We start from the raw sequence: 22140 nt of genomic DNA on the forward strand, positions 1-22140 counted from the left end.
CCAAGGAGCCATGCCATTCCACAATGCAAACTCATGGCTAGTACAGTATTGAAACTAGGCTGGCCTTGGGCTTGCAGCTTTTGCTGAGTAGCCCAAACCATTGTGTGCCATCAGAATATGCACAATTACTTCACTATATCCTGATGTAGCAGGAAATTAGAACCTCCAGGGTACAGTGGCCCTGATGACTGAAGGAAAAATCCTTGAGGGCATATCTACCAGACTCAACAGGGTATTTTAAATACTGTAACTAGTGTGGCTTCTCTCAGATTGCCATTTATAGAGGTTCTGAGGGTCTTTGTTTGTTTGGGATCCCTACTCTTCCCCGATCTGATAAAATGACCCAAGTTGCCGAACAAAAATTCTTTTGCAGTAGGGTGACGAACTGGACAGAAACAGTTGGGGAGGATGGGAGGAGCCATGGCAGGGCATCTGCTTGGCATGCAGGAGGTCCCAGGTTCAATACCCGGCACCTCTGGTTAAAGGGTCTGGCAGTAGGTAATATGAAAGACCTCTACCAGAGACCATGGAGAGTCGCTGTCAGTCTGAGTAGACAATACTGACCTTGACGGACCCAATAATCTGATTCAGTATAAGGCAGCTTCATGTGTTCAACAAATACTAGTTAGACAGTGGCTGCCACCTGAAGTCACTGCTCACCACTCCTGCCTCCACGCCATCTCTCATTCCTCCCTTTCTTGTCCCAAGCAAAACCACATGCTCCTTCCCTCTTTGTTCCCCAACCATCTTTCAAAAGAGGATGGTCAGCTGCACATGCGCAACAGGGCCTGCCTGTCAGGTCTGCTAGGATGAGAAGGAGGGGAGAAGGCAGTGGCGACGCCTCCACCCATGGGGACGAAGCAGATGACCACCAAGGCTGATGCCCCCCACAAAGGCTGATGCCCCCACCAGGCCTGATGTGGACCAGCCAGGTCTGACCCTTTCACAAAGGTCTGAGCTGCCGAAATCAACAGGTGGAAATTCCTCTGGCCATGGAGTTCCACGTGACCCCTGGGCTGCTTCCACATGAAGGATTTCCCCCATTTCAGCTACCCGACTCACGCACTTTCCCCGCTGCCACATGACGTTATCCTCCATTCCTGTACAAATTACGAACAGCCCCGTTCTTTCCAAGCACAAATCCCTTCAAGTCTGTTAAAGCGGGGTGGGGGGAGAGAAACAAATGTTTCCTGTCAGGATTCTTTTCTTGTGCCGTAATGCCATGCCTGACTGAATAATATCAACCAGGCTTCGTGGAAAGCTTATCAACCCAACCATCATTCCAGTTGATGCCCCAACCAGTGTTCCCTCTAAGCTGAGTTAGTGTGAGTTAGCTCACAGTTTTTTAGCCTCTGGCTCACACATGTTTGCCTTTGCTCAGGAAGGATGGCTCCAGAGCAAACTAATTGATGCAGTAGCCAAATCACCCGCTCACAACTTTCATGCCGGTAACTCACAAAGTAGAATTTTTGCTCACAAGGCTCCACAGCTTAGAGGGAACATTCTACAGAGGCTGATGATAAAGATGTTGCTGGAATGATTCTTCTCTTTTGTCTTGTGTACCTTCCTTTGCATTGTCTCAGTGAACCGCCTGAGGTTTTTTTGTGGGGGAGTGGTCAAGGTACCATCATTGCAACAGAGCGACAGAAAACCAAGGGGATTGGAGAGAACGGTATCAGCACCGATACTTTGGACAGCACCACTAGCTGCTGTTCAGGAGACATCTTTCTTTTCTTTTTTTGCCATCAAGTCACAGCCGACTTATGGTGGCCCTGAAGTGTTTTCAAGCCAAGAGACATCCAGAGGTGGTTTGCCGTTTCCTGCCTTGGTGTAGTGACCCTGGACTTTCTTGGTGATGTCCCATCCTCTAAATACTAACCAGGCCCGGCCCTACTTAGCTTCTGTGATTTGACGAGATCTGGCTAGCCTAAGCGATCCTGGCCAGAGCCAGTTTGATGTACTGGTTAGGAGAACCAGGTTTGATTCCCCACTCCTCCACATGCAGCTGCTGGTGTGACCTTGGGTCAGTTACAAGTTCTTTCAGGAGCAGTTCTTTCAGGAGCAGTTCTTGAAAGAGGTCTCTCAGCCCCACCTACCTCACAGCGAGTCTGTTGTGGGAAGGGGAAGGAAAATGAGATTGTAAGTTGCTCTGAGACTCCTTTGGGTAGTAAAGGGCAGGGTATAAATCCAATCTCTTCTTCTTCTTCAGGAAGGGGACATCTATAAGGGTTCAAAAATCAGCAACTGTTGTCTACTGCACAGTTACATTTTGAGATGAAATGAAACATGGATGTGTGTATAAAGACTTCCAGCCAGGGTGGATTATCTATCTGACAGAGACATGAGGGATTTGGATCCTCCTTAGCAGCTGAAGAGCTCACATTTCAGGTTTCCCTTTTATGGGTGCTGATTTGCGGGTGGTTCCCTCAGCGCCATCCCCACCCCCCACCCCCCAGAATGCCTAGCTTCTTACAACAGAGTTTCCCTTCTCTTAGGCATGCCTTCAAGGCCTCATGATGCCCTGGGGCAAACCTGCGTGGAAATGCCCACTGGCAAGACTGTGAGAGGAATAAAGGTGAAGAGGCGGAGGGGCGGATCCACCTGGAGGTTAAACACCTTAACGTGGGTTCCTTGTTGGAGCAGAGATCAGAAGATAGAGCCACTGCTTTGAGTCACGGCTCCAAGCTGTGAGGCATCAAGGGAATGGGTCAAGGCCATCCTACTCTCCTGGCATTTAAATGGTAACAACTGTACCAGTTACTCAGCTGTGCTTAAGACAACAACATCCAGGCACCTTCCATCTTGGGCTTCTCCATCAGGGACTGCAGGTGAGTGAAAGGTGAACCTGGTTCACTCTTGGTGTTATGTCTGGTTTGGGGTAAGAGTTGAGCTATTATTGTTGGTGTTCATTGTCATCATCATTCTTGTTCTATACCTGGGGGAGACTACAGGGCGTTCTTGGTTCATAACAGGGCTGTTCTTGGGAAATGACGAGGGAAGATAGTAAGTTCATTGACAAACTGTTGTAAAATATCCCTGGAGAGTAGGTAGTTGGATTACGGGGGGTAGGGGATATCATGAACTAGGGGGGCAGCTAGAATGATCATTCTCCCCCTTCCTAGATTCAATTCAAACATCATCTAAAAAGAAATCAACTGACTTCTGGCTTCCTAGGACCAGTGGGTGACTGACAGCGCAATCCTATGCAGAGTTACACCCTACTAAGCCCATTGACTTCAATGGACTTAGCAGGATGTCACTCTGTTTAGGATGGCACTGAAAGACTCTCAGAACTGTGCTGCCATCATTCCCCTTCTTGGCAATCTTGCAAATAGGTGAAGGAATGGGATACAGGGAAGTCTACTCAGAAGTAAGGCCAGTGTTATTCAATGTGGCTTTCTATCAGGAAGGTGTCTTTAGGACTGCAGCCATGTGTGTCCAAGATTTAGAATAGTTTCATGCTGAAGTACTAGCAAAGCTTTGTATAAATTTATCTCTTGGGGGATTATAAAAATTTAGATTTTGAAATCTACATTAATCCTTGATATCTGAGGATTTCCTCTTACCTGTTCTATTCAGATTTTGTCACAGTAAAGTACAATGAAATGTTCAAGGATCTCTGTACTATAGAAGAAACTTGAATTTCAAAAATGTAAACATTCTACAGGAATATCCGAATTTTCAGAATTTCGGAGCAATTGGGCCTTGCTACCGAAATCTTAGCATTCACAGAAACAACCTGTAAATAGGAAGGCTCATTTATAACTTAAACGTCACTGAACAGAAAATATTGCATTCCAAAATATAGAAATGGAAGACCAACATTTCATCTTCTTCCACCCCCTCAATAATTTCAATATTGTTAGATGGTAGCATGTAATAAACAAATCCCTCTTTATTGTCTAGAATTGGCTCCCTGCACACTGCAGTTTCCCAGCCTTTGGTTACTGCCATCATTTTCATGCCCCTGCTGGCGCTTCTGAAACAGGCAGAAATTCAACAGATGAAGCATTTCTTAGTGTGGAGATGCTGTGACTGGAATACCTTTCCCCTTTCAAATACACCCGCATATACGATGCTGTAGTGGCTAGGATCAGAGAGACCCTCGTTTCAACCCTCGCTCTGCGATACAAGCTCTCTGGGTGACCTAGGGCCAGTCACACACTCTCAGCCTAGCTTACCTCACAGAGTTGTCGTGAAGATAAAATGGAGGAGAGGAGAAAGATGCAGGCCATTTGGAGTCCCCATTGGGGGGGGGGAAGGTGGGATATAAATGAAGTAAAAAAAATTTAAAATATAAAATGTAGAACCCTGACCCGGGGGTGGGGGGGGGGAGGGAAATACACATAATCCTGCAACTACTTGAAAAGCAGCTGCCAGCCAGAGTAGTCGATACTGACCTTGACAGACCAGGTGTCTGACTCAGGAGGAAGCAGATTCATACACACATGGGTTCATGTTCCAGGGACGAAAGAGCTAAAAGGATCCTTATTGTTTCCCGGGCTGCCAGAGAACTGTATATTTACTCTTATGTCACAATATTTAGCAGTACCCGGCCCTTCCTCCTGAATCAGAATTGTTTTAAGTACTCACTGTAGAAACACCTTCTGAGTCAGTCCGCTTCTCAGCCTACAGATGTGTGGATGTGTTTCCGTCTTTTTGTGACCTCTCTAGCATCTAGTTTGGGGTATATGAGAAAGAGCTGTTTTCCCCTTCTGTTGCTGAAGGATGGCAAAGCAAAGGAATGTAAGTAAGCCCCCAGAGTTTGTGAGAGAGTTGGATAGTTTGCTTTGGGTGGGGAAAGGGACCATTCAGGCAGAGATGCAAGAGCTGATGGAAACAGGAAAGCCAGGTGGAACTTCCTTGTTCAGAGGCAGTATATCTGTTCAGAGGCAGTATATCTGTGATCCAGGAACCAACAACATGCCTTCCAAAGTTACCTTTGGCTGGCCAGTGTTGGAAACAGGATGTTGGACTAGATGGACTTTGTCCTGATCTGTCAAGGATGATCTCCTGTGATCCCGGAAGTGACGGGAGGACACCAGGCACGCTGTGGGCGGGGCCACGGCCATACAAGGGAAAACCATAGAGTTTTCCCTTATATGGCCATGGCCCCGCCCCCCAGTGTGCCCGGCGTGCCTGCGTCACTTCCGGGTAACGTGCAGGTCGGGGCGGAGTTCCCCCTGGGGCCCGATCTGGCGCCGCCGGGGAACGGGCCTCTGGGGTGGGGGTTTCCCCGCCCCCCGGGGGGACTTGGCAGCCCTACCTCTGGTATTCTTATAAAGTGTGGGGTTGGACTATTTTCATATTTCCCCCAGTATTTAGGAGCTAACTATTATACACTAATGACTTTTTAAATTTAGGACAGAGAATGTAGGGACATTTAGGGCAGCGAAATGGCATGGGATGGAGGGAGTGCTTTGCTATTGCAGTCTAAAAGCATATGACACGGCAACTTTTGGGGATGCTAAGCAGATCTGAGTCTGGATGCTGGCTAGCTGGGGGATTGTTGGGGACCCCACATATACCTCCTTGAGCTCTGTGACAGAGGAAAATCGGGACATCCGTGTCATCAACAAGTATTAGAGCTGTCATCATAAGACTACGTTTTAGTCTCACCTTTCCTCCACAACGTCCAAAACCTCCCCATCCCAAATTTTATTCTCACAACAGCCCTGTGAGCAGGCCCTCACAGAGGTCAAGAGAGGCCTGGGCCACTCCCATTTTTGAGGGGGCCTCCCCAATAAATTAAAAAATGAAGATGTGCGAAAACGGTGATACAAAATTAGTAGTATTATATTTTAAATGTTTACATTTAATACAATAAGAAAAATAATATTTTAAGTCTTTGTAATAAATGTTCCCATTTTTATTTAACATGTTATTTAACATCAAAAGTATAAATTTGAACCACCACCACCCCCGGGAATGTGAGGCCCAGGACAGATGGCCCTGCTGGCCCCCCCAGGCCCCGCTAGGTTGATATTGGCCCAAGGGACCTCCATGAACACACAGTCTATCAAGATGTTGCCCACTCTGACTGACAGATGCTCTTCAAGGTCTCAGGTAGGGGTCTTGTGTATTCTGACTGAAGGTGTCTCTCCGGGGGCTACAGTGAAGGTCTTTCACATCTTTTAATTGATGACACCAGGGATTGAACCTGGAACCTTCTGCATGCCAAGCAGATGCCCTACCACTGAGCTACTGCCCCTCTCCTTAACAAGAACACAGGTGATGTGGCTGTATATCGACTGAGACCATTGATCTATCAAGCTCAGTATTGCCTGGACTGATGGGCTGCATCTTTCCAGGGTCTCAAGTTGAGGTCTTTCACATCACCCATTCCCTGATCCTTCTAACTGGAGATGCCAGGGACTGAACCCAGGAACTGTTCTCCAGTGCGCATCATAAATGAGCAGGAAGCTGAACGAGGATCTGCATGGTCTAATTTGGATTGACTTTAGCGGCTTAACTACTTCCCTACTCCTCACTTCTTTATCATATCTTAACCCCTCTCCCCAGGTCCCCACCCACTCATTTCTCCAAACCTTCTCCTTACCTAAACAGGAAGTGCTTGCTTCAGTGGTTAATAATTCCTCTTCCTTCAGCATAGGAATTAACCGCAGCGTACGCCGACGAAAGAATTGTTTACATAAATAAATTCCAGTGGCAATATTCAGCATCATCAGTGGGGCGTGTGCATGAGGACGGAGACTGAACTGGTATCAGTCGCTGACTACTGCGGATATCCTAGAACGGTGCCCGGCAAATCTTCTGCCCTGCAGCCAATTCCACGGCAAGACTTGGGCTCTCGTTGATCCATCAGTGCGACGATGAAGCTGTTCGCCTTTGGGCTTCTTCTGGTGAGCTCGGCAGGTAAGGCAAGAACTGTTTCATTCCAAAGTTCTGTCAACAGTCAGCTGTTTGACGCTTTCCCTCCTTATTTACTTAACACACTAAAGTCCTGCCCTGCCATTCCCTCTGAAGAAAGGATCCTCGGACAGGGTTACACCAAGTTGCAAAGAAACAAATCACAACATTCAGCCAGCAAAGCAGCGCCTTGATCTTGGCTTCTTAACAACACTTACAAAAAAACCTGTCATAATTAAAAACTAGCATCTCTGATAAGGGACAGCATCTAACGGCTGATGAGCTGGTTGACTGCTTAGCATGGATAATGAATTGAATGCAATGTTGGTTTTAATGCTTTTGTTCTTATCACACTGGCATTATGATATTTTGGGTTAGATCCAGCCAGCTCTTTTTACCAAGTCTTCCCCATTTCCTCCTATTACTTAACAACACTAATCTCACATAGTTTTTGTACATGCAGGTCCAATGATTCCATAGCATTGCCTTTTTTGTGGTGACCCCGATCCTCCTTTTCATCACATCCCACCCATTTCCTCCTATTACTTAACAACCCCATCCCACATAGCTTTTGTACGTGCAGGTCCAATGATTCCATAGCATTGCCTTTTCGTGGTGCCCCCCATCCTCTTTTTTCATCAACAGAAACCCCGCCTGGGTCCACCCATTTATCTGAAATAGTAATGTTTATGATTTTGAATGTGTCCTATCCTAGGGGTCTGTTCTATGGTTGGAAGGACAGGTTAGAAATAAGTTAATACAATTTTTAAAAACCTAATTAAAAGACAGGAAACCAACCTAACCACTAGTCGTAGCATAGCCATCAAAGGTAAAGGTAAAGGTTCCCTTGCTCAAAAGTCAGTCAAGTCCGACTCTAGGGTTGCGGTGCTCATCTCCGTTTCAAAGCCGAAGAGCCAGCGCTGTCCGAAGACGTTTCCGTGGTCATGTGGCCAGCATGACTAAACACCAAGGTGCACGGAACGCTGTTACCTTCCCACCGAAGTGGTACCTATTTATCTACTTGCAATTTCTTGCTTTCGAACTGCTAGGTTGGCAGGAGCTGGAACTAGAGACGGGAGCTCACTCCGTCATGCGGCACCCGGGTCTCGAACTGCTGAACTACCGACCTTCCACAGCCTGCAGTTCAGTGTCTTAACCACTTGAGCCACCGCAGCTCAAGCCATCAAAGCCTCTTATAAAAAGGACTTTTTTTAGCATGTGGAGGGGTGCCAGCAGGGATGGGGTGACACAAATTGCCTTGGGGGGAGATCCCAAAGCCATGCCATAGCTAAGGAGAAGACTGTCTCATCTGTAGTCACCTGCTAGAATCCATGCTTTACATGTCCCAAGCAAGGGTTCATATACAGGATCCCTTCACAGTGAAGGTATGGATGTGTTTCAGTTGTGCAAGTGGGCTTTCTTGTACTGGCTCTTGTACTGATCTCTTGCACTGAAATTTGACACAGTTTAGCTCTTTAAGTAGAAAAGGTCACTAATCCCTGGTAGAAGGTTACTGCTTAAATTAGCAGTGTGCCCCCCAAAAAACATGGGAGGTGTCCTTCCTTGGGAGGAGGTACCTCTACTACCTGCCTACCACCACTGAGAGATGGCTTTGAGAATCAAGGAGGACCTTGGATGTGTAGGTTAGGACTGAAAACGGAGCTAGAATTATTCTGGTATCCAACTTGGGAAACTCATTGATCTCCGCCTAGGGTTGCCAGGCCTGCACCTGGCTCCTTGGGAGCTGTTCGGGGGTGAGCCCTGGAAAGGAAAAGTGTCATTAGCTGTCCACAATGCTCTAGGAATCCCCCCAGTTCAATGGGAAATACCATAGAGATTTGGTCAATTCCTAGAGTGTTGTGGGCGGGGAGGGGGAATAATGTCACTTTGGGGCAGGTACCTGCCAAACCTATCTCTGCCTAATTTGTCTGCTGAAGGCTAGCCCTGGGACTCCCAGAATGCTGAGATTCTGAAGCAGAGTAACAAGAAGGCGCAGGCTTGTGTGTTTAGCTTTTATAAAATCTTTACTATAAAAGAGGGAAAGGAAACATTTGGATATAAAAGCAAGAAAAACATTCTGTCTAACCTACATCTTAGCTGGTTTCTAGTTACTTCAAGATGGATACTCGTTCTCTGGTCTTAGAACAAAGGCAGGAAAAGAAGCGCCTAAACTCCATTTCACCAACACATTGACTAACCAATAATCATTTTGCAACACATCTAATTTGGAATAGCACATCCTCTTCCTTAAGTTCCTTGGTGGGAACTATGTGCAACAAGGCTGATATATAAACAAACAGTTAACTCTTTCATGACATCAGGGAGAGAACTTGTATATACTCCAACACAGAAGCATCAAATTAAAAAATTATGTCATGATGGGTTAGGTACGACCATGACAATGGGTGGTAGTAGTCGCTGTATGCTTGGTACTGCGAGGGCATCGCTTTGCACTGTTTTTTTCCCCCCAAAATATTTTTTATTTTCCTTATTTGAATATAACAATCAAAACCTATAACAAGTCAACAAACAACAAGGCTAGAACTTACATTATTTGAATACACAACAATTATAAGAAATTAATATACCATTATTTTGTCATAATTCTGTGGCAATATATAATTCAGATGTCTATGCAAAGTTACATAGGCAAAAAACGTGAACCATTTTTCAATAAAGTTGTTATTTTTCGTCATACCCTGGGCTACTTTCAATTGAATAGAAATTTTATCTGCCGTTATTACGTCCCACAATTTTACATACCATTGAGAAACATCTGGAACCCTGCGTGTATTCCATTTTTGAGCCAGAAGAGATTTAGCAGCAAAAAGCATTAATATTAGCACTTCACTTTGTTGCTTAGTTAAATTCATGGTAGGCCAGTAGTTTAACATCAGCGATTCAAATGAATGACTAAGATTAATAGATGTAATTTTGTAGATTTCACTTAAAATTTTGTTCCCAAATTTGTTTACTTTTCTGCAAGACCACCAACAATGTTTAAAGTCTCCCTTTAAATTGCATCCCTTCCAACAAAATGGAGTTGTTTTAAATTTACATTTGTATAAACGATCCGGTGTCAAATACCACCTAGAATAAATTTTAGAAGTTTGAAGTCGTACCAAGACATTGTTGGTGTTGAATGCTGCCGAGTTCCAAATTGCTTCCCAGTGAGTAGACTCAGAAATACTTATACAATCCCTCTCCCATTTCCCTTGCACTCTAGTGATTTGGTTCCACTCTTTGGCATTTAGTAGGTTGTATAAAATTGAAATTAGACCCTGAGGTCCGCTTTGCACTGTTGATCCTAAGCAACATCTTGCCTCTGTCCACCCCTACCTTAGAATGTTTTCAACAGAGACGGGTCCTCAGCGGTAGGGAGAGCCCCAAGGTGAGCCGCCCTGAGCCTGCATTGCGGGGAGGGCGGGGTATAAATGCAATAAATAAATAAATAAGGTGTAGTGCTGCTATGATGTTAACTTTGTTGTTGTCTTGCAGTGTTTGCCCAGCCAGGTAACCGAATCATCGGTGGGTACCCTTGTGGAGAACACAACCGCCCCTACCAGGCGGCCCTTGTGTTTGGACGCAGAGGCAACTGGAACATTTATTGTGGAGGGAGCTTAGTGAATCCCTGCTGGGTCCTCACTGCTGCCCACTGCAAAGTGAGACCGGGGTAAGTGAAGGCCTCCATAAGGCACAACTGAGGGGAGGTGAACAGAATAGCCTTGCCTGACCATCGTAGCAGCCAAGGCAATAAGAGATAAGTGCCATGAGAGTCTGGCACCCTAAGCTATGCCCCCTTATGATGCAACTTACCTGTTTGTGCTGGTCATTCTCAGGGGCCCTGCTTTGATTTCTTGAAACCAGACAGGTAGCTCCCTGAAAAAGGGCCTTCTCAGCTGTGGCACCATAATTTTGGAATTCTCTCCCCAAAGAGATTTGTCTGTCTCCCTCTGTTGGTGGCACGGAGGTAACCGTGAAGATTTTTTTTTTCCTCTGGCATACCCCCGATAACAATTACTGGCCCTCCTTCTAGTGTTGTTTGCCCACGTGCTATTAATAGAATTATTTTATCATTTTGCTTGTGTTCTAATTGCTCAAATATTTTATTTTTAAATGTTCACTGCTGTTATGTATTAAGTTCTGTAGTGAGCTTGAGTTCTGGGCAGGATTGTAAGTCCACCAATCAGAGCTGCGCAGTGTTCTGGAGGGAAGCACTCTGATTGGACCTTATCTGTAAATAGTGATTGGTTATTATATGACTTGTGGGCATGGCTACCTAAGCCCGGACTGTTTAAAAGAGAGCCTCCTGCTCTATGTTTTTGTCTCGTTCTTGATTTCTTCTGAATTCGTTAATAAAAGCTGATTCACTGTTCACAAGCTGTGTTGAGTCTCGTATTCAACAGCTGCCTTGTGTACTCTGGATGAAAAGGCAGCATAAAAATGGTTTTCAATAAATAAAAAGAAAACCCTCTTCCTCCAAGTGGTGCCCTTGAAACCTCAGACAGGGAGGAGGGTAGGGGCACTCTTCTTCTGAATTTGTTAATAAAAGCTGATTCACTGTTCACAAGCTGTGTTGAGTCTCGTATTCAACAGCTGCCTTGTGTACTCTGGATGAAAAGGCAGCATAAAAATGGTTTTCAATAAATAAAAAGAAAACCCTCTTCCTCCAAGTGGTGCCCTTGAAACCTCAGACAGGGAGGAGGGTAGGGGCACTCTCTGCCTCCCTTCCCCCCCCCCCATCCTGTGTGCTTTAACTCCTAGCATCTTGAAGCAGTAGAAAAGAGTCATGTAGCACCTTAAAGATTAATAAAATTTGTAGTAGGTAGGGTTGCCAGCCTCCAGGTGGGGCCTGGGGATCTCCCGGTTTTACAACTGATCTCTAGCTGACAGAGATCAGCTCCCTTGGAGAAAATGGCTGCTTTGAAGGGTGGACTCTGTGACACTGTACCATGCTGAGGCCCCTCCTCTCCCGGATCCACCCCCAAAGCCTCCAGGTATTTTCCAACCGAAACCTGGCAACCCTAGCTTTCATAAGTCACTGCTCACTTCTGAAGAGCAGTGCGAAACCTACTGATCTCTGCCTAGATTTCCCAGGCCAGCACTTGGCTCCTTGGGAGCTGTTTCAGGGATGAGCTGTGGGAAGGGAAAGTGTCACCGCCTGTCCACAATGCTCTAGGAATCTCCACCTCCCCCCCAGGCTCCATTCCCAAATCTCCAGGAGTTTCCCAACCTGGATCTGGCAACCCCCACTCTACTTACAAGGAATGCTATTTCAAAACAATTAAGCACTGTCACAAATTTTGTAAGTCTTTAAGGGCTGCTGGACTCTTGCTCTTTCCTGCTTCTACAGATGGACTAACATGGCTACCCATCTTGATCTATCTCCTAGCATCCTGTTAGTCAGGGGCAGACTGGGAGGGGGAAAGTTGCCTGGGAAAAGTTGACTGTCCTGACACTGCCTGTCAAAGGAGCAAGGAAGAAAGAACCTGCCCCGGGGAAGCCTCCCCGGCCACCCGCCCACTTTTCCTGGTGACCTTAAATGCCAGTCCATTGTCAGTCATTTCCAGGCTGGTTCATTTCCGCACGAGAGCATTTTCCATTCCTCCCCCGTCACTCAGATCTTCAGGTGATGCCCTGCTCAATATTTTCCGAATGGCTGGGGTGTGGAGGCTTCCTCAGACTTTGTGGCAGCGCCCTTCCTAGAGAACTTTGCCAGATGCCTTCCCTGGCTTCCTTCCATCAGCAACTGCAGATCTGTTTGCATCCAGATGTACTCCCCTGGGTTTTGGTCTTTGATTCTTTTTTAAATGATTTTTATTGTCTTGGTGATGTTTTTAAATTACAAGTGTTGATGTTTTCAATTTTTTTAAAAAAAACTTAGCATTAAATGGCTTTTGAGCATGTTTTTATCGAAAAGCCCAACCTGTACATTTTCGAGCTGTCATGCCATCTGAAAAAGCGCTGTCAATTAATTGGACATGTGACGAAAAATTAGAGTTCTAGTTCAGGATAGTGCACTTATGTGTCACAATGGGCATCGCCGCTGAAGGAGCATTCAGTCTTCTCTCTCACATGGGTGGGAATGCATCTTCCAAGACAGCCTTTACGGCCCACAGTCCTAATTAAGTATCTGTGTTCAAAGAAAATTAACACACAGTTATTAATGAGTTATGAATGTAATTGTTTAATCTGCATCCTGATTAATCAGAGGCACTTTTTAACCAGTTGAAAGTATACACAACCAATTACTCTAATTACCCCATTAATTGGACAATCATAACTAAATGAAATAAATTTGCACAAAGGGACTTAGGGTTGCTAGCCTCCAGGTGGGACCAGGGGATCCCCTGGAATTACAGCTCATCTCTAGACTACAGAGATCAGTTCCCCTGGAGAAAATGGATGCCTCGGAGGGTAGACTCTATGGGCATTGTACCCCACTGAGGTCCCTGACCTCCCCAGGCTCCACCCACCAAATCTCCAGGAGTTTCCCAACCTGGATCTGGCAACCCAACCCCCCCCATCCCCCAATGGTGGCCAGGGGAGACCAGGCAACCCTACTTACGAGCCATGCTATTTCAAAAAGAGTAAGCATGTTCCAACTTCAGGCTGCAAGAAAAGAAAGTTCCCCCTTTATTTATTTATTTTTCAAATTTATATTCCGCCCTCCCTGCAAATGGGCTCAGGGCAGATCACAACAAATAACTAGGCCATTTGGCATCACAAAAAACACAATAGTAAAGAATTAATTAAAACATTAAAACAAAGAATTTAAAACAGATTGCACCGGCTATTGCACAGTCTCCGATACTGGTTCCGCTGGTTTGTTCAATCTGAGCCGGATCCTTGTTTTTCTGTCTGTTGAAGGGCAGAACAGAGAGGGCCACAGCTCAAGGTATTTTGTGGCTTCCCCAAGCCACTGCACTGCCAGTTGCCTCCTCTTGCTACCTCTACTACCAGGGCATGGCTTTGACCTGGCTGGCAGTGACACAGACTGAGGAGATGATGATGGGTGTAAGCCCCAGTGACATGTCAGAGCCCTCCTCAGTATGCTGTCCCAAGCAACTGCTCAGGTGGCTTGGGCAATAAAGCTCATCCTCAGCTGGAAAACAGGCCTGTGGCTGTGCTCATTCTTTAAGGCATGTCTCTGTCTTCATCCGTAGCTAGGATTGCCAATTCCATCTCAGGAGATTTGGGGGTAGGGTTGGCAGCCCTCCGGTGGGAATTGCCTGCCACTGGCCAGCTGGCCAGAGAGGAGAAATCCTGCCCCCAAGTGACCTTTTTGGGCCTACTTCTGGTTTCGGGCCTACTTCCAGTTTGGGGGGGAGGGTGATGCTCTGGTTTTTAGGCAAATTTACCATAGAGTAAATTGAAGCCTAATTTACCATAGAATTTTGCCCCGAAATCAGAGTGTAACCCTGACCAAAAGTAGGCCCGAAACTGGAAATATGCCCGAAAATGCCCAACATCATTTCCGGTCTCCCATAAGGACGTCAGGAGACCCCAGCTGGCCATGTAAGTCGACCTGGCAACCCTATTTGGCGGGCAGTGCCTGGAGAGGGTGCAGTTTGTGGAGTGGGGTGAGCTCAGCAGGAATGTGTAGGGTTGCCAACCCCCCCAGTTTGGCAGGGGACCCCTGCTTTTTGGGGGCTTCTACCTGCTGCCAGCCAGCTGGCCGCCGGGGGAAGCCCTGCCCCCAAGCCCCAACACCTGCAGCCACCCCTCTCCCCTCTCTGTGGAGATCGGGCACGCGGGGGGGGAGGGGGGAGAAATGGCAGCTCTCTGCATTTAAAGGGGCCCCTTTAAGAGCAGGGAGCTGGCGTTTCCCCCCGGGTACGTGCCTGATCTCCGTGAAGATTGGGCGAGCAGGAAACGCCGGCTCCATGCACTTAAAGGGGCCCCTTTAAGTGCAGGAAGCCGGAGCCGCTGGAAGATCAGGCGGGCGGGGGGACGTCCCCAACGTGACATCATCACGTCGGGGATACCCCGCCCCCTCCAGGAACACCCCCCAAAGTCCCCTGCTGGGGATGAAGATGGGACTTGGCAACCCTAGGAATGTGATGCCATTCTAGGACTTCTGTTTCCCCTAGGTATACCATAGAGTCCAGCCTCCAGCCTCCAAAGCTGCCACTTCCTCCCAGAAAAGTGATCTACGTAATTCCATGAGAAATCCAGGCCCCCTCTGGATAACCCTATCCTTAGCCCTCACAGAGCTGCCCGGCTTCCTTGGTTCAGCCCCTTTGAGTTTAGATCTTAAGCTGTTTTCTCACTGTTCCTTTTTTCATCATATAGCATGAAAGTGTGCCTAGGAAAGCAGAACTTGAAGAAGATAGAAAAGACAGAGCAGTGCTTAGGTATCGCCGAAGTTAAACCACATCCCAATTACACGAGACAGACCAACAACAAGGATTTCATGCTTATGCGGCTTCGTCCCTGCGCCAAGCTCAATGATGCTGTGCAGACCATTTCCATGCCTTCCAGGTGCCCTCCAGATAACACGCAATGCACAGTGTCGGGCTGGGGTACCACAAGATCTCCTCAAGGTACTGTGACTATCTCCACTTGCCTAGATATGTGGACACTATGAGGGTGGAATTTCCAGGTCCAAACCCCACAAAGGTTCCATCCTACACGGATAGACAATTCTTCCCGGTGCATTTTCCAGTCTTTTCAACACTACAAGAGGCAATACTACCCTGGGGTGAACTTTCCATTCTGCACAACTGTTAAAAGGACAGGAACAATCTCAGGGCCCTGGTAACCCTACCTAGGAGAGAAGAAATATATACATTTGGATGGAATGCAGCAGGGTGCTTCCAAACTGGCCCAGTAAAAGGCAGTTCAAGGGGTTCATGGAGGGGAGGTCCATCAAAGGTGGAGAGTAGCAGGTCTCCTGCTTCAGCAGCAGACTTCCAGCCCCTCACTGACTTGGCCTGCTGCTACTCAGCTGCAGGGTAAATGCCAGACAAAGGAAGGGGCATCGGTATTGGACCAACACGATGGCATCGTTTCCAGCGCAATGTGGAAGTAATGTCATTGCATTTGGCAATACTCGAGCGACTGCCCAAAACTCTGTGGCTAAACCATAGAGTTTGGGGTGAATACTAGAGCATCGCCCCAGAGAGATGACATAATTTATGGGTCACACCGGAAGTGATGTCGTGGCATCAGTGTAATGACAAAACATGAGTACCTGCCCCCACCATGGCTGGCAACCCTAATCAGAGGCCATGATGACTCTATGTCCAGAGTCAGGAAACTTCTGGATACCAGTGCTAAGAGCCAAGAGAAGAGTATAAGAACATAAGGAAAGCCATGTTGGATCAGGCCACTGGCCCATCCAGTCCACCACCCTGTGTCACACAGTGGCCAAAACCAGATGCCATCAGGAGGTCCACCAGCGGGGCCAGAACTCCAGAAGCCCTCCTACTGTGGCCTCCCAAGCACCAAGAATACAGAGCATCACTGCCCCAGACAAAGTGTTCCATCTATACCTTGTGGCTAATAGCCACTGATGGGCCTCTGCTCCATATGTTTATCCAATTCCCTCTTGAAGCTGTCTATGCTTGTAGCTGCCACCACTTCCTGTGGCAGTGAATTCCATGTGTTAATCACTCTTTGGGTGAAGAAGTCCTTCCTTTTATCTGTTCTGACCCAACTGCTCATCAATTTAATTGAGTGCCCATGAGTTCTTGTATTGTGAGAAAGGGGGGAAAGTATTTCTTTCTCTGCCTTCTCTATCCCAGGCATAATTTTGTAAACCTTGATCATGTCACCCCTCAGCCAATGTTTCTCCGAGCTAAAGAGTTCTAATATCCAGGGAAGGCCTCTGTGCCCTGTTGGTTTGTACTCCAGGGCAACTGGCTGACCTCTGTGTGAAACAGGATGCTGGATTCTTATGTTTGTTTGTATGCTTTAAAATGGTAATGTCTGTCTTCACGTTAAAAGCAGAGCTGGGGGGGGATTCAGATAATTGATCCATCTGGTTCAGTACTGCAGTCTTTAATTGCAAGAGTTACGTGTCCTTATACTGAGTTAGGCCATTGGTCCATCTAGTTCATCACTGGCTACTGTGAGTTGCAGCAGGTCTCCAGATGATTATTTTCATCTGGAGAGAGCAGGGATTTCATCTGGGATGTCTGCATAGGCTGAGGCTCTACTACTGAGCGACTCCGCTATGAAAATGGGATTGTCACAAGATTGCCAGCAGGGCTGGAGAAAAAGGTCCTGTACCTTTAATGGAGGTTCAGTGGAGTTGTAGCATTTTCATTAACTTGAGCTCATCAGAGCTTGGAAGTTAAGCGGGATCAGCCATGGTCAGTACTTGGATGGGAGACCACCAAGGAAGACAAGGAGTTCCTACACAGAGGAAAGCAATGACTAACCTCCTCTGTTCATCTCTTGCTTTGTCAACCCCAGGACAGCACTTAATTACATTATTTACCTGGTCATATTATTTACCTCCATACTGCAAAAAGCTCCAGGTGCTCATTTCCACATGCTAAACCTTGATGGAAGAGAGAGGACATTTTTCTCCAGGCCTGTTGTAGCCCTAATTGTCACTCTTTGTTTTAGCAAGTATTCTGTGCTTTAAATGTGCGAGAATCCAACAAGTGGAGTTTTTCTTATGGCTTGTTGAGGCAGCCATGGCCCTAGCAACAACCACTGCTCTATGGCTTTGTGGAGAAGCAGCAGACTATCTCTAGCCAAGTAGTTGCAGAAAAGAACATTCTTGTTTTTAAAAAGCAGCATTATCGACAGCAGCCAGTAGCGCTAATTGAAATGAATCATCCCCCTGACTTGCACTAGGTAGCAACTTAGCCCTGGCCATCTTGAGCCAGTTTGGTCTAGTGGTTAAGTGTGCAGACTCTAATCTGGGAGAACCGGGTTTGATTCCCCACTCATCCGCACGCAGCTGCTGGTATGACCTTGTGTCAGTCATAAATTCTCTCAGAGCTGTTCCCTCATGAGCAGTCCTCGAAAGAGCTCTCTCAGCCCCACCTACCTCACAGGGTGGGGAAGGGAAAGGAGATTGTAAGCCGCTCTGAGACTTCTTTGGGTAGCGAAGGGAGGGGTATAAATCCAATCTCTTCTTTTCATTCACCATTGACCTCTTGGTCTATATCTATTCTCTTCTAGCAAAGCTTCCAGAACTCCTACAGTGTGCAGATGTCAAAACTGTTGCCCAACAGACATGCAATAGAGCATATCGTGGTGCCATCACGCCCTTCATGATGTGCGCTGGAGTCCCAGAGGGAGGCATAGACTCCTGTCAGGTGAGAAGGGGTCAGAAGTCAGGTGGACTCATCCTCTTTCTGAGGGGTTCCTCCACTAGCTGGGACAGGGTTACGGTCTGGTGGTGTAGTTTTTCAAGATCACCCTTTTTCTTTTGTTCAGCTGTTATATTTCTTGCATGATGTACATAGAGACAGGATCCCTGAATAAATGATGGCCCCATAAACTTGGGTTTGTGTCATGCCATAGCTAAGAGGCAGCACTGTGAACAAGGAAGCCCTGGGGGTTTGGGAAGCCTTAGGAAAGCTTCTGCCTGCAGCCTTGGCCCCATCTGTGGTAATAACACTAACCTACTTTACAAAAGAGCAAAGTTTGAGTCCAGAGGTACTTTTAAGAACAACAAAGATTTATTCTGGGTATAAGCTTTCTTTTTATTTTTGCATTTTTGGGGGGGGTTTGTATGTTGGTGTGCACCCATGCCTAGAAGTCATGGTGACCTCTGGTGACACCCAATTGCAGCATGGAGGATATTCAGAGAAGTGCCTTGATAGCCTGCCTCTGCCTCCCGACCCTGGTATTCCTTGGAGGTCTCCCATCCAAATACTTGCCAGGGTCAACACAGCTTAGCTTCCGAGATCTGATGAGATCGGGCTTGCCTGGGCTATCCAGGTCAGGGCTGGGTATAAGCTTTCGTGTGTGCATGCACACAAAAGCTTATACTCAGAATTAAACTTTGTTGGTCTTAAAGGTGCCACTGGACTCAAACTTCGTTCTGTTGCTTCAGACCAACATGGCTACCCACCTGAATCTACTTAACAAAAGTTGCCCTGACCTGGATGGCCCAGGCTAGCCCAGTCTTATCACATCTCAGAAGCTAAGCAGGGTCAGCCCTGGTTAGTACTTGGATGGGAGACCACCAAGGAAGTCCAGGGTTGCTACGCAGAGGCAGGCAATGGAAAACCAACTAGAAACATCACTTGCCTTGAAAACTCTATGGGGTCACCATAAGTTGGCTGCGACTTCATGGTACTTTCCACCGCAGAGGCAATACCAGTGAAACACTCTGAACACTCCAGCGGTGCTTCGAGATTAAGTAGAAACACTGAGCTCAACGCAAGCTCACAGCACTGTGAGCCTCTTGATAATGTGTGTTCAGCTGTAGCATATCAATGGCCAGGGGTCATTTCCTGCAGGAGCGCACAGGAGCGGAGCTCCGGCAGTAAAGAGCCCAGGGGGCGGGCACATGCAACAAGCCCCCCCCCCTGCTCCCAGCAGCCCTCAGTCAGAGCAAGAAGCAGCCAGGTAAGTTGCAGAGCTCCCCCCCCCCTCGGTCTAAAACAGTCCAGTGGCAGCTTTAAGACCAAGTTTTATTCAGGTACAAGCTCTCCCTCCTCTGCGAGGACAGATCTGCATGTTCCACCTCCACCCTCCAATAGCTATCCAAAACAGTCCAGTGGACCCTGAGCGGTGGGTGTTGCCTTCTGACACACTTCCGGTGCTATCAGGGGGTGTGGCATATGCAAATAAGTTATGCTAATGAGTTATGCTAATGAGCTCCTGCACCTCTTTTTCTAGGAAATGACCCCTGTCAATGGCTCAGATACTGCTAAGTGCTGCATCTGCCCTCCCTTTTCCTCCTAATGTCCTCATCCTCTTGTTAAACAAAGCCCTTGACTGCAGGTTGCTCGAGAAAGGTGGAGGTTGTGCCACTTTCCTCTTGTTCTTGGTGATTCTGGGGCAAAAATCCAGGGTGATACCAGGCAAGAGGTGGCCCTGTGAGGTGGGCGGGAGCCACTACTGCCATGGAAACCAACAGGCCAGGCCCCGGATTGGGGCAGGGGGAAGAGGTGGCAGGAGTCTGCTTTTCTTCTTTTGCCCCCTCTTTTGAGTCAGTGGTGAGGAGCAAGGGTTGCTAGCTTCAAGTTGGGAAATGCCTGGTGGTTTTGGGGGTGGAGCCTGAGGAGACCAGAACTTGGGGAGGGGAGGGACTTCAAGAGTATGTAACGCCATAGAGCCCACCTTCCAAAGCAGCCACTTTCTCCAGGTGAACCGATCTCTGCTGCCTGGAAATCCATTGTAATCCCAGGAGATCTCCAGTCACCACCTGGAGGTTGGAAACCCTATGAACAGCAAATACCAGCATTCAATTGATTGATATGCTACAGCAACATCACCATTAATAAGGGAGTCAGAGAAGCATGGATGTTCAGATTCCCCTTGTTAGATGTTATCCGAACACACCCTAAAGCATGGTATTAAACCTAAGAGGTGTAGTGTAGGGTAGTGGTTTGGTGTAGTGGTTAGGACTCTAATCTGGGAAAACCAGGTTTGATTCCCCACTCCTCTAGATGCAGCTGCTGGTGTGGTCTTGGGTCACTCATAAGTTCTTTCAGAGCTGTTGTCTCAAGGACAGTTCTTGAAAGAGCTCTCTCAGCCCCACCTATCTCACAAGCAGTGTTCCCTCTAAGCCGAGTTAGTGTGAGCTACCTCAGAGTTTTTTAGCCTCTGGCTCACACGTTTTTGTCTTAGCTCAGGAAGGAGGGCCCCAGAGCAAACTAATTTATGCAGTAGCCAAATTACTTGCTCACCACTTTAATGCCAGTAGCTCACAAAGTGGAATTTTTGCTCACAGGACTCCAGAGCTTAGAGGGAGCATTGCTCACAGGGTGTCTGTGATGGGGAGGGGAAGGGAAAGGGATTGTAAACTGCCCTGAGACTCCTTTGGGTAGTGAAGGGTGGGATATAAATCCAGTCTCCTCCTCCTCCTCCTTCTTCGTGGTAGTACATTATACAGAACAGAGTAGGCAATCTAGTTGGACTTACGGCCCTATGAAGTAGAGTGCATCAGATTAGTAGAGGTGTCCCCACTGATCATTTCTATGATTTCTCCCTGCAGGGTGACTCTGGGGGCCCACTGGTCTGTGACGGGAAGCTTGAAGGCGTGGTTTCTTGGGGGACCTATGTATGCGCACAGAAAGGGAATCCAGGAGTCTATAGCAAAGTCTGCTGTGTGGTGCCATGGATCAAAGACACAATAAGCAAGCAGAGCAAATGCTGACCCAAACCTACAAAGCCGGACTCTGGGGAGAAGGGACCTCAGCACCACCACGAGACCAGCCCTTTGCATGGGTGTTCTCCTTGATCTTACAAAATTTGAGTGTGGGGTCATCTTCCTAAACGTCTCAAGTCCATGTTCTGCCATTGTGACCAATGTCCCGTATTTGTCAAAATCTCACCACACATTGCCTAGTGCTGGTTCAAGTTACGTTGCTGCTTTAAGTGAAAGTTCATTTTGCTGCTTCCACCTTCTTTGCATTTTGTTATATGGGGCGGTGGAGAGAGAAAGGTAGAAATAGTCTGCATCAAAAATACAGTAAGAGGAAAGGGCTGTAATTGGGAAAATTGCTGGGGAATGGGTTACCCCCATCCTCACCCGGCCTAGACCCTATTGTCCCAAGGGTCAGGGGAAGGGGTAATCATGTTCCCCATTTCTAGAACCAATTGAAGCCCTTTCTTACCCCATTCAAATGCAAAAACCGGCTATAATCAGTGAAACTGTAGTGCAGGGGTGTTAAGCAGTTACCACCCTGTTCTGGACTCCATTTTCTCAGAGATAGGGAAGATATGCTGTGCTTTCCCCACGTGATTTCAGTTTCTTTCAATGTTTGCTTTGAAGACCAGCACAGTGAGGTGATTTTGTGAAGCACTTTGAACAGTTGAAAGCACTATACAAATGCTCTGCATTGTTATCGTGATGGAACAAGAGAAAAGGGCTGAGGACCAGGGAAATCATAGGAAGCTGAGAGGGACCCACCTCCCCACAACACACACTTCCTGTTTTCCCATTGGTTCTATTTATGTTCACCCTCAAAAACTCTCCTGATCAATATGATGGCACTTGAATTCTGCTAGACAGTGGCCTGCAATGCCTATTGCTTTGGGTTGATCCCAGTCCTGGTTCTTCAAATGCTAAGGTTTTGTAGATGTAGGAACAGGCAACGCTTTGGTGAATGCATTTTGATTAATCAATTT

At 47.2% G+C, this 22140-nt stretch overlaps 1 protein-coding gene across 2 annotated transcripts; it reads left to right on the forward strand.

The window, feature by feature from the left end:
* Positions 1 to 2616: 2616 nt before the first annotated feature.
* On the forward strand, positions 2617 to 21590 carry LOC107118423 (cationic trypsin-like). 2 transcript variants are annotated; one of them, XM_015420752.1, is made up of 6 exons: positions 2617 to 2828; positions 6609 to 6876; positions 10369 to 10543; positions 15166 to 15416; positions 18013 to 18149; positions 21005 to 21590. In XM_015420752.1, exons 2-6 carry the CDS (start codon positions 6834 to 6836, stop codon positions 21164 to 21166), a joined length of 768 nt encoding a protein of 255 aa, XP_015276238.1. In that variant the 5' UTR covers positions 2617 to 2828; positions 6609 to 6833; the 3' UTR covers positions 21167 to 21590. The 2 variants fall into 2 exon arrangements, with proteins under 2 accessions (XP_015276238.1, XP_015276239.1); XM_015420753.1 differs by having other exon boundaries at positions 6614 to 6876.
* Positions 21591 to 22140: the final 550 nt, after the last annotated feature.

The sequence above is a fragment of the Gekko japonicus genome, unplaced genomic scaffold (genome assembly GCF_001447785.1).
Source record: "Gekko japonicus isolate JY-2015 unplaced genomic scaffold, Gekko_japonicus_V1.1 scaffold1676, whole genome shotgun sequence".
NCBI lineage: Eukaryota > Metazoa > Chordata > Lepidosauria > Squamata > Gekkonidae > Gekko > Gekko japonicus.

Bases quoted from the DNA above. Each gene is read 5' to 3' on its own strand.
- LOC107118423 (XM_015420752.1), top strand. From the start codon at position 6,834: ATGAAGCTGTTCGCCTTTGGGCTTCTTCTGGTGAGCTCGGCAG. The intron at 6,877-10,368 runs GTAAGGCAAGAA...GTTGTCTTGCAG, and splicing joins TCTTCTGGTGAGCTCGGCAG to TGTTTGCCCAGCCAGGTAAC. The intron at 15,417-18,012 runs GTACTGTGACTA...ATTCTCTTCTAG, and splicing joins TACCACAAGATCTCCTCAAG to CAAAGCTTCCAGAACTCCTA.